Genomic DNA, 16,033 nt, shown 5'->3' with positions numbered 1-16,033 from the left:
CGAACAACAGGATATCTGAAGAAATATAAAAGCTAGCTTTTTTGTTCAATAGGCTATTGTTATGACACAACATAGTACAAAAATCATTGGCACTGAGCTTGTGGGTTTCAAAAGGCTGTCCAAGATTTTGACTATATTCATAGTTACTGAAAAATAAACTCTAAAGATGTTTGCAACTTCTTAAGATCTGGTAGACTTTGGGTAACGAAGGAACAGATTTCAGTTTCTTTGTGTTTAGATAAGCATTCCATCTTAATAACACACATCTAGAACATTCTAGCAGTGAAGCTGCGTATGTTGGAAAAAAGCATGTCTACAGGTCAAGGATTCATGTGACAAAATTTACATAAAAATCTATTTTTTTCGTCTTACACAACTATATTATAGCACAGAAGAGCATTAGCAGCTGAAAGAAATTGAAAGGCATTATGCTATGTACACTTAAAAGGCTATAAATTGAAAATTTGAATGTGTAAATTTTGTACTGTTTGCCAGGGTTTTTTAATGCAGAACAGTACATAGACCAGAATGGCAGCGTTACATGTAACATGTCTAAATAATTTATTTTGAAGATAAAGCAACATATGTTGTAGAATGCACCTGTATTTTTAAGCTCTACACACAGATTTGGACAACACTACATAATCTAGTAATTCTTGTCCAAGGAGAAAACAGACCAAATAAAAGCAGTCAGGCATAAATAAATCAATAGTTTCAAAGTAGGTCAATGGGTATTTTCATGATGGATTACCAAAATGCAGGTGTGCATTGGCAAATACACAATATACCAACATGAAAATGTGTGACATTAAAATTACACTGTCTGTACGTGGTAGTTTCAAATGCCAGCTAACGACATGACTAGGCAAAGCTTGGTGCCATATGCTACTAGACTTTCCACCATCCTAAAACATCAATAATTGATGTTTCGCCAAAGCTGTGCCCTTCTATACATATTGATTGGACATGGAAAGTCCAGCCATATACATAAACTTTAACTTAAAGTAATGCAAATTGCATCTACAAAAATTTGAATAACAGCCCAGATTATGTCCTTTATATGATCTAGTTTTAGTAGTGCATTCATAATTTATGTACTTTATGACCGCTAATGTAAAAAAACGGGTAAGTTTATTAAATATTTAAAGGTTAGTAGGGCTGAAATTTTCTGTATCCTGCCAGTTATTTTTAACTGAATTGACAAATATTACAATGGTGGTAGAGCATTATGTCAATATTGAAATAAGCCATTGTGAAATGGATCAAAATACATTCAAACTTTTTTCACAAATCTGGAGGATCTCATGTCAACTATGGGCGTTAAAAAGCATTATGACCCATGTATTAGTAAAACTATCTATTATATGTATATGTAACAAAACAAAACTTTTGTCACCTTCAAGTCCAAGGCTTCAGACTCCAGTCTATTTATTTGTGAAGTGTTGTTGGATAACTCATTTTTTAAAGTGCTGTTTTCCAATTTTAAAGTTTTTACTTGTTCCAAAAGTTGATCCAGTTGTGACATTTCACCATTGGCAAGTGAATTGCTTACATTATCTAAAAACATTTGTTCCAATTAGGTGCGTCACAATAAAAACTTATCATGCCACAAACAACAACACCACATATTGCTTTACTGTTTTTTTTACTACTGGCTAATAAAATTGTAGTTTATAACTGCATATTAGTGATGGGACGGGTACCCGGTACTCGGTACTCGGTATCGAACGATTTCAGTGGTATCGATACTCGTACTCGGTATCGAAATTTTTTGTCTCAGTTTTCGATACCAACGTGCGAGTACCGAAGGTCCATTTACACCATAAGAATACGGGCAACTTTATGCCAATATTTGCTTCGGACAGCATAAAATTGGAAAAAAGTTCCGCCAGGTTACGTATATTTTTTTCACTATCGTATGGAGATAACATTTTTCTGCATGTGTGTGTGCACGCCTGTACCCCGGCCATGACAGATAAATTAGTCAGTGATATACAACTAAGTACAACACTGTACTTAAGTACTCGGTAATCGTACTCGGTACTCGGTATCGAAGGTATATACATGTGGTACTCGTACTCGGTATCGGTACTCGCTTCAAAACCTGGTATCGTCCCATCACTACTGCATATGCTTGTTATTCCATTTTTTTCAGTTATCAATGCTTTTGCCATTATCCTATAAAGGCATCATGCATAGGACACCAAAACAACTGTTGTTTTACACTGAAAATCTACTACAAGAATTATAACTGTTAATACAGTATGCAACAACAATTTATTTATTGTAGTTTATAAGTTGACCAAAGCACTATAATTACACTGTGCAATGCCTGCTCATTCTGCTGCAAATCATAAGGCAATTTCTACATATTGGTGTATAAATCAATGTAGGCTAAACTGAGAGTATTTGAACTGAACAGTATCTAACCCTTCAACACGCAACATGGTCACCGACGATCACCGTTTATTTAAATGTATAACTAAGAATGGAAAGCATTTTCCAAGTTATATATTCCATTTAATTCATTGACGGATTTCGTAACTTGGAAAATGCTTTCCATTCTTAGTCAATGTAAGCTACTGTGTCATATTTGTTGATATTTTTTTATACCATAGGCCGTCTTAAATGTCAGAATGACAATAAAAGACAAAACTTGAATGTTAGTGTTCGATTACATATATAATGTTTTACTTAATACTTCAAATATTTTGCTTGAATATAAAAGATTTTTTGGAAATTAGTAACAGCCACTGCAGATATTCGGCTAAATTGTAATGTGTCACCAGAAACTTTAGAAGGACTGTTCTGTAAATTCAACAAGTACTGCTTAAAACTAAAAGACCACAGCTTCACGCATATACCAATCAAAGTATAAAAGAAAACCTTACCATTTATTTCCCTGGTATTTCCTATTCCATTAGTAATGGCATTTCCAGCCATTTGATTTTCTGTCGGTGTAGTGGAATCAGGAACGACAACCATGATTACGAGGCGTAAATAAAACAGCCCAACGAAAAAGTTAGGCAAAACATATCAAACACAACAAAAACAATATACAAACTCCCGATTTACAAACACACATCTAATAAATTTCATCATTCTGTCCTGAAAAAAGACAGAAAACATATATACACGTTATCAGGGAACCATTTTAATGGCTACAACTTCGCATGTCTGCTCAACATGCCCACTTATTCTGTTTTTCATTGTCATTTCTAGCTAAGCGCCAAAGAATCGAATGACTGATTGAGTGATTGTGTTCGCCGCGACTCTATGACGCCACTATAGGGAAAATAATTTACCCCTTTTCGCCGCAAATATTTATTATTTTTACAAAACATGTTTTTTAGCAGACAGTCAGACACAATGTTTTGTTTCGTAAGTTTATTTTTTTAAAACGCATAAACTGTGTTAAAATATAAAGTAGGAGATGTTATAATATATATTTGTTTTACTTTTATTGGAGATTGAAAAACCCAAAACACAATATTTTAGTTTCCCACATCAGCAGAAACAAATAGTTTCAGTTCCTGTTAGACGAAACCGCATGTAACAGGAAAAAAATCTTTTTTATATAGTCTGAAAACCTTTTTTGTTGTATAATACTATCTTTTAACCAGAACGTAATATTTTAGTTGTGATGACAGCATGGAAAAATTAACAAAAAAGGTCGCCTGCGCTCAAGCGTTAAGTGACATCATAAAACAATGGATCAGCTGACCATAACAACTAAGAACTTCTTGAAGGTTGTTGTAGGTTACGACTTACGAGCAATTATGATTTAATAGCCTAGTGTAGAGTTATTAACGTCAAGGCTCTTATAACAGAATGGCAAACTTTAGACTAATTTCTTGGAATATGTAAAGTATGTTTTTTGTTTTGTTAACTTTTTGCATTTGTATCTAATTGCACGTGATGTTTTTTTGTTTAACGTTTAGTTGATCTGTTTGTTTCCTTTCAAAATGTTCTGACACATTTTAGTTCCATTTTTATGTTTTTAAAAGTCAAGTAAAATTTGTACTGTTTGTTTAGGAAAATTTGTACTGTTTTGTTTTAGGACCAGTGGTGGGATTCCAATTTTCAGCCGGTTCTATCACAAAAGTCATATTTTTCAGCTGGTTTTGTTAAACATCAATTGACAGTAACCGGTAATGCTAACCAGTTCGCTAATCTCATAAAATTTCATGAGATGGTTCTATAGAACCGGTGCGAACCGGCTGAATCCCACCACTGGGTGTAACTTATTTCACTGACTAACACACTATTTTATTTATTTGTAATCATTGACAGGGATTTTTTGCAAACAATGAGTAGGCAGGAACAGAAATGGTCATGCCCTCGTTGTACCTATGACAACTATCTTGCCTCTAGTAAATGCTCAATATGCTGCCATCCAAGAGATTCAGAAGTTATCCAACCTCCTCCAATAACTACAGAAAAACCACTCGTTATAGACACCTCAGTTCCACAAACTTCAACTGAGAAAGATCAAGATGAGGAACTCATCATATACCCACAAACGAGGTCTACACAATTATTTGTCTCAAATCAAGCTTCAAATAATGAAGATTTGTTGATTTCACAATTAGATGATAATCCAAGGACTTCAAGGTCCCCAAATGAACTTCAAATTGTAGCCACATGGCCTTGTCAAGTGTGTACATTTCTGAATACGGATTGTAGTAACGAATGGTGCTCACAGTGTCGCACCCCCAAAGGGGAATACCCACCTGAAGACAATGACCCACCACCGAACAATGCGAAAAAACAAAAATGGGTCTGTGCGATGTGCACATATGAAAACTGGGATGCCTCAAAGTCTTGCGTAGTGTGCCGGACTGAGAAAAATCATCTTAAGACTTCCAGCGGAGCTAATAACGTAACTGAATTATCCACAGATGCAGCATCTAGTGAAACTACAACAATGCAATCTCACAAAAATGTAGACAATTGGCCAGATCAATCAGCAAAAGTAACGGAAGTAATTCATGACAGCGAAAAACCAGTATACACACCAAACAATGCGAAACCAGAAAGTGGTAAATCATCAGCTGGGAATGGAACTGCTGGGACAAGGTCAGGGGCATCTAGTAATTCATCTTCAAGGTCGCACTCACCTCGACAAGAGTTGGATTTAAATGCTCAAAACCAGCAGCGGTCAGCTAGATGGCGAAGAACAAATGCAGAAAATCAGGTATTGTTTATGGTTAATATGTGCCTTATAAGGAATGCATGTCAATAATAGCACAGAATTGCATAGTCACAAATTTAAAAACTATAAAACAATCGACAACTTGACAGCGTCAGTGAGTGTTGTTTGCCCCTGCTTTAAACTTTAATAATTTTTGTTGTGTGCCAACATGTGTTAACATGTTCCACATTTTAATGTACTGTTCTTTATGCACATAGTTAACATTCTCTTTAAATATTACTCTGTTTTTCAGGCCTGTTCGTCAAGGACAGTTGCTTGCAGCAGTCAGCAGCGAAGTAATTCACCTTTGTCGCTATCTCGTAGCAGCTCTGCCAGTCATCTGTATTCACTTGGTCGACTTGAAATTGTTGACAATCGTTCCTACAAAAACCGAAATCGCAACTTAAATTGGCTGTTTATAAAGGCCTGCATAGGTAAATACCATCCAATATCCATTTGTGCTTGTGATTAAAATATTTAAAAAAATGGTTATGTTACATTTTGTAGTTTATTCCTTTTTCCCAGCATTAAGCAATACAATTCAAAAATTTTTGGAAGAAACGTTTAACCACGAAAAATCCATTGTAAAACTATTTCCACCTGATTATCTGCTTTTAGCCATGCATAAATTTGTGGTACAAGTGAATTATGTATGTCCAGTGGTGGGATTCAGCCGATTCGCACCGGTTCTTTAGAACCGTCTCACGAAATTTTATGAGATCAGCGAACCATTTAGCATTACTGGTTACTGTCATATGACTTTTTGTAACAGAACAGGCTAAACAATGTGACTTTTGTGATAGAACCGGTTGACAAAAAATGTGAATCCCACCACTGTGTATGTCATTAAAGAAATATGGCAAACAATTTTTCAAAAAGGTAAACCTTATTACTAAATTGATTAATGTCTTATCTAGGCATCGTAGATGATAATGTGGAGGCTGTTGACGCTTACTTAACTCATGGTGGGAATATTGCACGCACATTAACATCTGATGATATCCATCATCTAAATCGGCCGTCTGCATTTGACATTGGCCACACCCTAGTACACCTTGCCATTCGATTTCAGAGACACAACATTTTAAGGCTTCTGCTTACCCCAGAAGTAAGTTCTTAGCAAAACAGCTTTTGTGATCAACAGACAGTGCACACTGTTTTGACCTGTAAGGTCTCATTAGTGGGGCTGGTGACAAGAGATCAATCGTATTAGCTAGTGCAGCCATCCAATGGCCTTCTGCAGCTTATCATTTATTTGCTCAATGCCTTTACAGCTTTAGCTTTTTCACTTTTTACAGCAAATGCACAATTTTTTGTTAAGTTTTTGAAAAGCAAAGTTTGTTTAGACCTGTATTTATTGACCATTTTAGGTCTTACTGCTTTTGCGTTAGTGTAATGTAAATGTGAAGTAATTAAAATTGTATAAAACTATTACCTATTTAGAACACTACATACAGATCTGTTAACAGGTTTAAAGATAAATATAACAGCCCAAATAGATGCAAAAAGTGACATGCTTTATTATTAAAACATTTCCAAAACTGCTTGTTTTCAAAATCAGTTATATAAGGGGCTACATCAGTTATATTCCCGTTTATAACCACTAATACCTATTTATTTGTGTGTCGTAGTTAGACATTCATTGCAATCTATGGCTTTAAATTTGTGAAACACTGATTTAGACAAAAGCAACATCAAAAGTCATGTCAAATTAGACAAAACATTCTTTGGACCTTAGCCAATATTGTAGTAGCTTAAATAATTATATTCTTTTTTTAAACAATAACCACTTTGAATGTAAACAGGTTGCCCCTCGTGCGTTCAAGCGGAACCCAGCCCATCTCAGTCCTGACATAGCTGAGTTAATACGCCGGGAAATCGCATCAAGTATTCGAACGAAAAAAGGAGATTTTCATTGCCGATTTTTGTCCGAGTTTACAACTTTTCAGCTCCCACTAGGTAAGTTGTACATTCAGACCCAAAATAATAAACACACTTGTGAAATAAAATGTGTAACTACATTTTAAGTTGGGAAAAATGTGCTGTGCGCTGCGTCACAATATAGACAGTTTGTAAAATTAAAGAAATGTATGTTTTGGTTAAATATGCTGCAGACACATGTACTCAATTGGCATCAATGGTACAATTTGTAAATGCTTATACTGTACCATTTTCTGTTTTCAAAGCACTTCTTAACTTATTTGCTGTGTTTTTTGCGCAGAAATTTGTGATTTACCTCCTTCCATACAAAAACTGCTGTTTAATGAATTGCTGGATCAAGATGTGCAAAAAGGTAAAGCATTATATATAGCCTGTTATAAGCAGAAATCTGTGCTTTAAATGACCGATTTGTTTGTTTTCCATGTACTTTGCTGTAAGTGCATTTGTACATCCATTAAAACTGCCACTTATACATCTTTTAAAACTGCAGCCAAAGCTACAGATAAGACACCAATACACTATATACATTGATTTAATTTTTCTGTGTGGCTGTAGAATTGGAAGAAGAAGGGGCCATAAATTGGTCGCCAGGATTATTAAGATATGGAGACTGCAATAACCGCTTGTACTCGTTATGGAATCGCTCTGCTGGCGATTGTCTTTTGGACTCAGTCCTCCAAGCAACATGGGGAGTTTTTGATCGCGACAATGTCCTAAGAGCTGCGATGTCCGACAGTTTAGAGGATTGTGCCACAAGGTAAGATGGTTGTTTATTTGTGAAATAGGTTTAAAGTATTGGAGACATTTGGTTTGGTGTTATTTTAAGGTTTATAGCACTGCTAACAGCTTGTATGTATTGTGGGTCAAAATGTAAGTGTTTGTTATTTTTGTGGATTAGTTTAAAAGTGAAAACAGTCTTGGGATACCCAAGGTTTTTAACTTTGTAACATACAAATGTGTGCATTTTTAGGTAGTCTTGGCACATGCTATTACTAAAGGTTAGGTGATGAAGATAGTTGTTTTTATAAGGCCTCCATATTACATAATATCATAGGCTCAGTTTTGAGGTAAAGTGTCAATGAATTGCTAAAATGTTTTGGAGCGCTCTTTGTAAGCATATATTCCACAATGTGATTTTACTTTTTAATGCATTGAACATAATCCTAGCGGTGTTCTCTCTTTTTTATTGTGGAAAGCAGTATTAAAGCCTGAAACATTCATTTATAAATGTGCAATTTTTTAGTGTGAAATAAGCATTATTTTTTTTTAAATGGTACATTTCTAAATATTTCAGACAGTTTAAATGTACACTAGCAATGCCTTTGTTGCTGTTATCAGTAGAAATGTTTATTTGACCCACAACAACATTTATTTATTTAAGACCGATTGACCTGTGTGTGTACTTAGTAGTAAATTGTGTGCTACGCCTACTTTGGGCGTTGGGCAAAACCACATCTGTCGTTACAAGTGATTTAAAACTAATTATTTAAATCTTAAACCTAAAAGTGAAGTAGATGAAGCTAAAACAGCATTGATTGTATTGATCTGCCAAGTGCAATGGATTATTTTGTTACATCACTGTTGATTTTATTGTTTATAAATAGTGTTTACATTTTGAAACTTTCACTAAAATGTCAAAGCATTCAGGACCTAGTGGCCATTAGCATATTGTCACTACCATATTAGTATATAAGTGGCTGCACTAATTAAAGATTTGGATTGGTTATGGTTTGCCAGGATTTAGGCTTAAAAATTCCATGTTCACACTTATTAAAGTTTTAAAAGGAAATGTTGCAATTATTGCTTTTAAAATCTTATTAAAGCTTTGGAACTCTATATAAGGACCTGTTCTAAAATGATTGACGAATATAACGACCCAAATAGACAAAAAGCGACATGCTTTATTATTCAAACGTTTCGGCAAATGCTCATGCCATCATCAGTGATAGTTGTCAAAACGTTTGAATAATAAAACAGGTCAATTTGCAGTCTGTTTGGGCCATTATATTTGTCATTAACCTTTTAAAGGTACAAAAAAATAAGACACAAAATTGTTGTCAGTCATGTCATATGTAAACAAATGTCTTTAATAATCCTTATATTAGAACTGTAACGAAATTTATAGTATTGATATTGTAGACAGTTTCTGTTTTAAAAGGTGGTAATGCTACTGTCCAGTGGTTGGATAAAGGCAGCTACAAAAGGCAAAAATCATATAATACTTGTCGCATAAAAAACATATCAATATATTTTATAGTTTTTTCCGTCGATGGCGTGAATGGGAACATTATCAAGCTGACCTTCTGGGCTATTCACTGACAGAACGGCAGTGTTTACATGATTGGGCATTCATACACTCTCTCGCTCAACAGGTGGGTGGACTCTATTGTAAAATAGCGGTTAAATTTTACAGGTCATGCAATATTCATGTGGGCTTCAATTTAAATTCCGCGCTTGATTAGTGTCAAGTTGGGCCAATTGTAGTGCAAATAGATTTTTTTTACAATGGCTACTGTAAAATACAAGTGCATTCTTAACAAAAGAAATACGTGGTATTCGAGAAACACATAAATACAAATCTTGTGTACAATAATTTCATTGAAAATCCCAATTAAACTAAAGTGTTGTGTTATAAAATTATGTAAAACTAGAGTTAGAATCAATTTTAATATTAATAATACCAGTTAAAACAATTTTCATTCCACATTGAAATTTTAGACTTTTGTTGGGCGGCATAAAATATTAACTAACTTAAAAAAGAATTAAAATTACCAAAACAAATGGTTGTCAAAATAGGGTTTTTATTGTTTCATTTGATGATGTTTTTAAGTGATGAAAAGATTTATGGTAAAAACACTTAGCACATTACTCTAGTTTATTTTCAAATACTTATTCAAAGTTTGTGTTGTCCTGCACAAAATAGGCTTGAGGGTTTAACCCTACCAACATAGCGGTTGTTTATTGATCCTTGTAATAGTTTAACCTATAACATGCAAGTGTTTGCAATAACAGCTAACGGTGCATGTGCGGTCCCAACGGAATAGCACTAATTATTGTTGTTGATTGCCTGCAGGCCATGCTACAATGCTGCACACTGTGGGTGTTAAGTGAATGTTTGGCACTGTTTATTGCTTAGCTTGTTCATTATAACTTCATAGTGATTCATTTAGTTTGACCTTTTATATGCTGTAATGGGTAACCTAGTTTCTTATTTAACCTATTTTCTTGTAGTTTAAAGGCCTTGTTCATTTCTTGTTGTCTCAGTGTTTCTAAAGCTTTCTTTAGAAAGTTCATAATGGTCCCTTTGCTATTATCACATAGACTTGCAATCCAAAAAGCACAATGTATTTTTTACTGAAAAACACTTTGTTAATTGTCCAAAGACAGTTTGTGACATCACAGATAAAACATCTGTTGCACCGACAATTGCATTTTTTTGATAATTGTCATTGAATTAATAGTATCTCACTTTACATACAATTATAGAAGTATTTTAAGCTCTTCTTAGCAGTCCATCCGAAAATGCTTTATGAGTTTGAGAAACGCTGTTTTATCTGCTATTGTTTTGCATGGTCAAACCTTTAATGTAAAATCATACAACTTTATGGCAGTTTCATCCACAAAAAGCATTGTAGCATATACATACGCTTAAGACTGCTAGCATATAATGACGTAGGCCAGTGGTTCTCAAACTGTGCGTCAGCGACGCCGTGGTGCGTAGCTTTAATTTTCCAAGGGCGTCGCAGAAAAGTTTTGTTTTGTGGCTTTTTGTTGTTGTATCAATAAACCCAACTTTAATAATAAGTTTCCTCATTAACTTTTATTTGCTGGTGCGTCGCAAGTCCAGAAAACTTGTCCAGGGGCATCGCAACAAAAAAAGTTTGAGAATCACTGACGTAGGCCGAAACATATTGCTAACATTAATCCCATTTAGCAAAAACAATCAATCTTATAGTATGTTTTGCTATTGTGATGCCATAACAGGAAATTAATTGCCTGGGCCCTGGGGCAATAGGCAATAGGTTTGTCAAAATGCCTGGTTTTTGTGGCTGTCAGCTAAGCCTGGGGTGTTATTTTGTCAGTAGCACAACACTACTATATTAAGGATATCTTTTTTCATGCGGCGTTGTGTTGCTACAAAGTACGAACGTGTGTGTATTGGTTAGGTTTTTTCTGTGTGTTTGTCTGTGTCAAAAAAACGTTGTACAAAACTGTTTTTGAGTTTCAAAGTATGTCATTGATTCAGCCTATATTAGGACATTGTATAACATTTGTCATTGAATCAAAGCACAAAAAAGAAATACTTCGGACCCTTGTTTTTTTGATAGCCTTCCTACATTGTGTAAAAACTACATTTGATTAAAAAGTGTTGTTTTTCTGACAGAAAGAAATTTTCAGGAAATACTTGATCATCTATTGACAAAAACACATGACTTTTAAGACCCAAATGCATTATACAGTTACAACTTTTATCAATCCCCTATATTGGGTAGTGCTGGGCAATGTACATTACATCATTTAAAAACAAAAAATTTCCAGGCAGACATTAATTTCAATGTGTCAAATAAATGAGCAGCTGTTTTTGTCGCCTGTCTTAGGCTTTATCATACACTTTCCATTTGAAAACAATTAATAAGAATTATAGTCAAGTAGCTGTGCAAACCAAGCTTAAAAAACACTTTATAATACTTTACCTAGTGGTTCCCAACCTTTTTCAACAAATTCCTTCCTTAACCATTCAAAACCTTTTTTTTCCTTAATATACTACATAGTAGATGCTAAACCATACAAAAATGATAAAAAATCATTTAAAAATGGGCCTTTCATTAACTTTACAGGTCATATTCCAATATATATATATATATATATATACAGGGGCGTATCCAGATATTTTTAAAGGGGGGGGTCCAACATTTTATTTTGGGAATTTCCCTAATGACGTCATTAGATCTGTGGAAAATTTCCCACACAAATACGCTAGACCGCACGAGACTAAATACGTAATTCACATGTCAAACTACCACTCAATTGTCCCGTTGTCTTTTTCGTTTTCTTGTTAAAAACGAGCACTTTAACCCGAAGGCACAAGACCGAAACCTAATCCAACTTTCGGCTGTGGTGGTTTCTCTATCCGTCCAATTGACAGAAACAACAAATAATTTTCGCGACAGCTTTGTAGCTTCCTGATTTCGCCGCTGCCATCTAGCTTACTCAGCAAAACTGCAGCTGCAAGATAAGCGATAAGTGTCAGGTAATCGAAATCGTTGCTTAAAACACGGGGAACAGATTCTCAAGGACTGAACGCCTTTCTAAAGCGATAATGCTACTGTTAAGTTGCACAATGTCAAGAATGCACTAAAGTTGGTAACTGTAGAAGGCATACATTCAATGAACATCGATCTAATGTTCGTGACAAACTATTACGTGTTTGGCGGGTCGAAACAATACAACATTAAACGCTTTTATCCAATTTTTACTCATTTTACATTTTTAAAATGCAAAACAGGTTGATACGTTACATTTAGTGCAGTTAACAACCAGCGTCCCAGTCGGAACGTTACTTTCCGATTGTTAGCGCATAAAACTCCTTATTCAACCCTTGTTACGTCACAATTGGCGTTAGATAACAAGCGAATACAAGAGGATAAAACCTCGCGGCTTTGAGATAACGACTCCCTGTTATCATGTAGCGGTAAACCAAACGATTTGGGCCTATTTAATTTACGCACAACTTTTTGAAAAGGGGGGGGTCCGGACCCCCAAAACCCCCCCTTGGATACGCCACTGTATATATATATAGTTTAAAGCGTATGACACAATTATAAATGTTTCTTGTTTAGTGTTAGTTAAATTTAGGGCACCATTGCAAGTTTATGATTGTGCTTGACACATAAAAATGTCAACGCAGATGCTGTGACTAAAACATGTGATATCGCAAACACAGTGTCATTGTGATGTGTTGTACACATTAGCTATCGGCATCAACATAATTCTATTGTTATTTGATACAATGGTGTCATGGTATTTCCAACAACTCAGTAAGGATTTATTACTGAGCCTATAATAACACAGTTAAATGACCCTTGTGTCCTAACTTTGCCAGAACAGTACATTTTTCTGCTTCTGTTTGGGAAAAAAAATGCCCATAGCATTAATTTTGCTTACACTACTTTTTTTCAGCCCGGTGCGTCGTTAGAACATTGTCACATCTTTGTGTTGTGTCACATTCTACGCAGACCCATAATTGTTTACGGGATCAAATACCTAAAGAGCTTCAGGGGTGAAACACTAGGCTTTGCCAAATTTCAAGGTAAGTTTTAAACCCAAAATTACCACATTTTTTGTAAAAATCAATTTCATGCAGAATTCCAATGTGAAAATGTTTCATTAAAATTAAGCCAATGTTTATGAAAGGCTTAGGTGTAATAGAAAAGTGCAAGCTGGCATGTATGAGTTCAGAGCATTTGATTTATTTTTAAAACCCTCTTTCTGTTGACTTAGGTGTGTATCTGCCATTTCTGTGGGACGAGTCTTTCTGCTACACCAGCCCTATCGCACTGGGATACACAAGAGGCCACTTTACTGCTCTTGTTACCATGGAAAACAGCATGAAGGTAGAGTCAATTTATTGATGAAACACAGTTACAACTTAGCACAAAAGTTCGCATGAGAATGTTAGAACCATATTTTGAACTTTGTGTGTTACCAAATGCTGTCTTAACTTAACATAACAGTCATGGAAAAATGTTTTGTGTTTTTGCCTATATTGTGTGCTCTAAAAAAACTGTATGTACCTAAACCTATAGAAGAACGTAACCTGTAGCTTATTTGCTAACAACTCATGCGTCTAGCCGGTAAACTGACGGTGGAGGTCAACGTGTGTTTGCTTTTCCACTTTAACTTGTTGACATTTTGTTAATTTCGCACTCAATGCCCCTTTTGTTGTACACTTAATACATAAGTCTAGTAACTGTATCAAGCAAAGCATAGGGCTAATGTTAGTGTGCATAACTTCATGACCGCTTAAGCTAAAGATTTCTTCACAATTTAAAAGTAAACCATAGTGGAAAATAAAAAGGCTTTAGGTCTTTCCGAATTGATGCTTATGTCACATAAATTTAGAAGGGTTTAAAGATTGAAATGGCTCGCTTACGGTAGTTCACAAACTATTAATAACAAAAAAATGAACCTAACCTATGGGGTTTGTCAATTTTCAGAACATCTGTGCGACCAGTCGACACCGTTTTCAGCCATTCAACACTGTTAAGTATCTTCCCCTTGTGGACAGCGACGGAAAGATTCTGCCCATTCATTTCACCACAAGAACAGAGGTGTGTTAATCCTATATGATCCACAATCAATATGTCAGCCTTGAATTGTGGTTTGTCATATGTGTGACAGACCAATACCTAAACTGTGTGCTAAGTACTGAATCCATGTTGGTGAAGTGGGGTTCAACCACTAAAATTAACACAGTCCAAAAAAATTCTAATTTTGTTTGAGCAATTTTGCAGTGTATTGTATGGGGAAGGTTTAAAAATGCAAGGAGTCCAATTTTGAGAAAGTTTTTTTGTGTAATACTCCCTGGTAATATCATGCATTACATAGGTATTATTAAAAAAGCTAAAAAAAAGGCATTAGTAGGAGTTGTACGTAAAATCTTAGTTTACAAAAACTCAAAATGTCGGAGACCAAAGAGTTATTTTTGTTGTGGTATAAAGCATTTAATTTGTACTGTTGTGTTTCGTAAATGCAAACCAATAGGTACCGTTTTTCTAAACTAGTGGTACGCAACAGCCTTTCAGGTGGTATGCGAGTAGCTTTTTGCTGTACATAACTAAAGCCAGATCAAGAATTGCAACCCAATTGATCAGCCCTGGTTTTGGCCAGAACTCTTGTCTTCGACATTATTTTTGGAATTGAACATCGATGGTTGTGAAATATGCTGAACTAGTCAAAAAGGTTACACCAAGATCTACCCATTCAAACAGGTTATAGGCGGTACGCAGTGATAGAAAATGTCGTCAGGTGGTACGCGATCGGTATAAGGTTGAGAACCACTGTTCTAAACATTACAAGTAGATTTATCCATTGTTATTCCCAGTTTCAACTTATTGTTTTAAATAACAGGCTGGAAGTGAGGAACAAAGACGTGAAATTCTTCACGAGTGGCTTGATTGTCACATGACTGAGTGTGGATCTTTAGTTGCCGTGCAACGACCTGGCAAGCGACCTTCGTCAGTGACAAGATTGGTCGACGAGTGGTTGGATCACTATCGTCATCTCTCGTTTCGACGCTTAGGCGAGGAGGGCCATTCGGACGATGAAGACTAATGATCGATTAATTTGGTTGCACTAATTTTCGTGTTTGGACATAATGTTCCAACTTAATAAGGTTTTCGTTGTGAGTTTGTTTTCTGCTGTGTGATTTTTCTTTCCTTTTTTCACTCTTCCGTAACAAGGATATTCTGATTTTGCACGACTTTTTTTCGTAACCAGATTTCGGCAAAAAAATTGACCACCTAACGGCAGGGTTATATGCAAAACGTATCTGTTGTTTTCTGTTTAAAGTTTCAATTCACAAAAATATTACAATTTGGCACTAAAAAAAATTGAGATTTTCTGGAATATCTTTGTTTTTCACTGTGCTCACTTAATTGCAAGAAAGCCGCTTTTGATTGATACTTTCGGTTAGCGTAACCCTGACTTGTTCTGCTGCCTCTAGTGGTGGTGAAAATACGTTTTTTTGACATTTCTGTGAGTTTATCGTGGTACAAATTGCTCAATCACTGAATAATAAAATCATCAGGCTTTCTGTAACAATTCTCAGACAATGATTTTGAAAAGGCGAAGAAAAAAAGGACAGCGTTTCGTCCATTTTTTATAGTAATACTTTTA

General features: G+C 35.2%; 2 protein-coding genes across 3 annotated transcripts in view; one reads left to right on the top strand and one right to left on the bottom strand.

The window, feature by feature from the left end:
• Nucleotides 1-3,129, bottom strand: part of LOC145224365 (uncharacterized) — a 30,549-nt gene extending 27,420 nt beyond the window's left edge. Inside the window, exons 1-2 of one of the 2 annotated variants that reach the window (XM_080090848.1) lie at nt 2,892-3,129; nt 1,397-1,557 (exon numbers count right to left, since the gene is read on the bottom strand). In XM_080090848.1, coding sequence (XP_079946974.1) covers nt 1,397-1,557; nt 2,892-2,985 — 255 coding nt within the window. In that variant the 5' untranslated portion in view covers nt 2,986-3,129. The remainder of the gene's footprint in view (nt 1-1,396; nt 1,558-2,891) is intronic. The other variant, XM_080090847.1, reaches the window with a different exon arrangement.
• Nucleotides 3,130-4,263: 1,134 nt separating this feature from the next.
• On the top strand, nt 4,264-15,958 carry LOC145224366 (ubiquitin thioesterase zranb1-B-like). The gene is made up of 11 exons (XM_080090849.1): nt 4,264-5,197; nt 5,448-5,628; nt 6,112-6,302; nt 7,000-7,153; nt 7,416-7,487; nt 7,691-7,892; nt 9,393-9,507; nt 13,316-13,445; nt 13,637-13,749; nt 14,353-14,466; nt 15,266-15,958. Exons 1-11 carry the CDS (start codon nt 4,310-4,312, stop codon nt 15,467-15,469), a joined length of 2,364 nt encoding a protein of 787 aa, XP_079946975.1. The 5' UTR covers nt 4,264-4,309; the 3' UTR covers nt 15,470-15,958.
• The last annotated feature ends 75 nt before the right edge of the window (nt 15,959-16,033 follow it).

This window comes from Phallusia mammillata, chromosome 4 (genome assembly GCF_965637545.1).
Source record: "Phallusia mammillata chromosome 4, kaPhaMamm4.hap1.1, whole genome shotgun sequence".
Taxonomy (NCBI): domain Eukaryota; kingdom Metazoa; phylum Chordata; class Ascidiacea; order Phlebobranchia; family Ascidiidae; genus Phallusia; species Phallusia mammillata.
This window is presented reverse-complemented; position numbering and strand designations above follow the sequence as displayed.

What these genes read in the sequence shown, in the direction of transcription:
- LOC145224366 (XM_080090849.1), top strand. Translation starts at nt 4,310, where the DNA reads ATGAGTAGGCAGGAACAGAAATGGTCATGCCCTCGTTGTACCTATGAC. An exon ending in AGGCTTTGCCAAATTTCAAG is followed by an intron (nt 13,446 to 13,636) that starts GTAAGTTTTAAA and finishes CTGTTGACTTAG; the next exon opens with GTGTGTATCTGCCATTTCTG. An exon ending in ATTTCACCACAAGAACAGAG is followed by an intron (nt 14,467 to 15,265) that starts GTGTGTTAATCC and finishes TTTAAATAACAG; the next exon opens with GCTGGAAGTGAGGAACAAAG.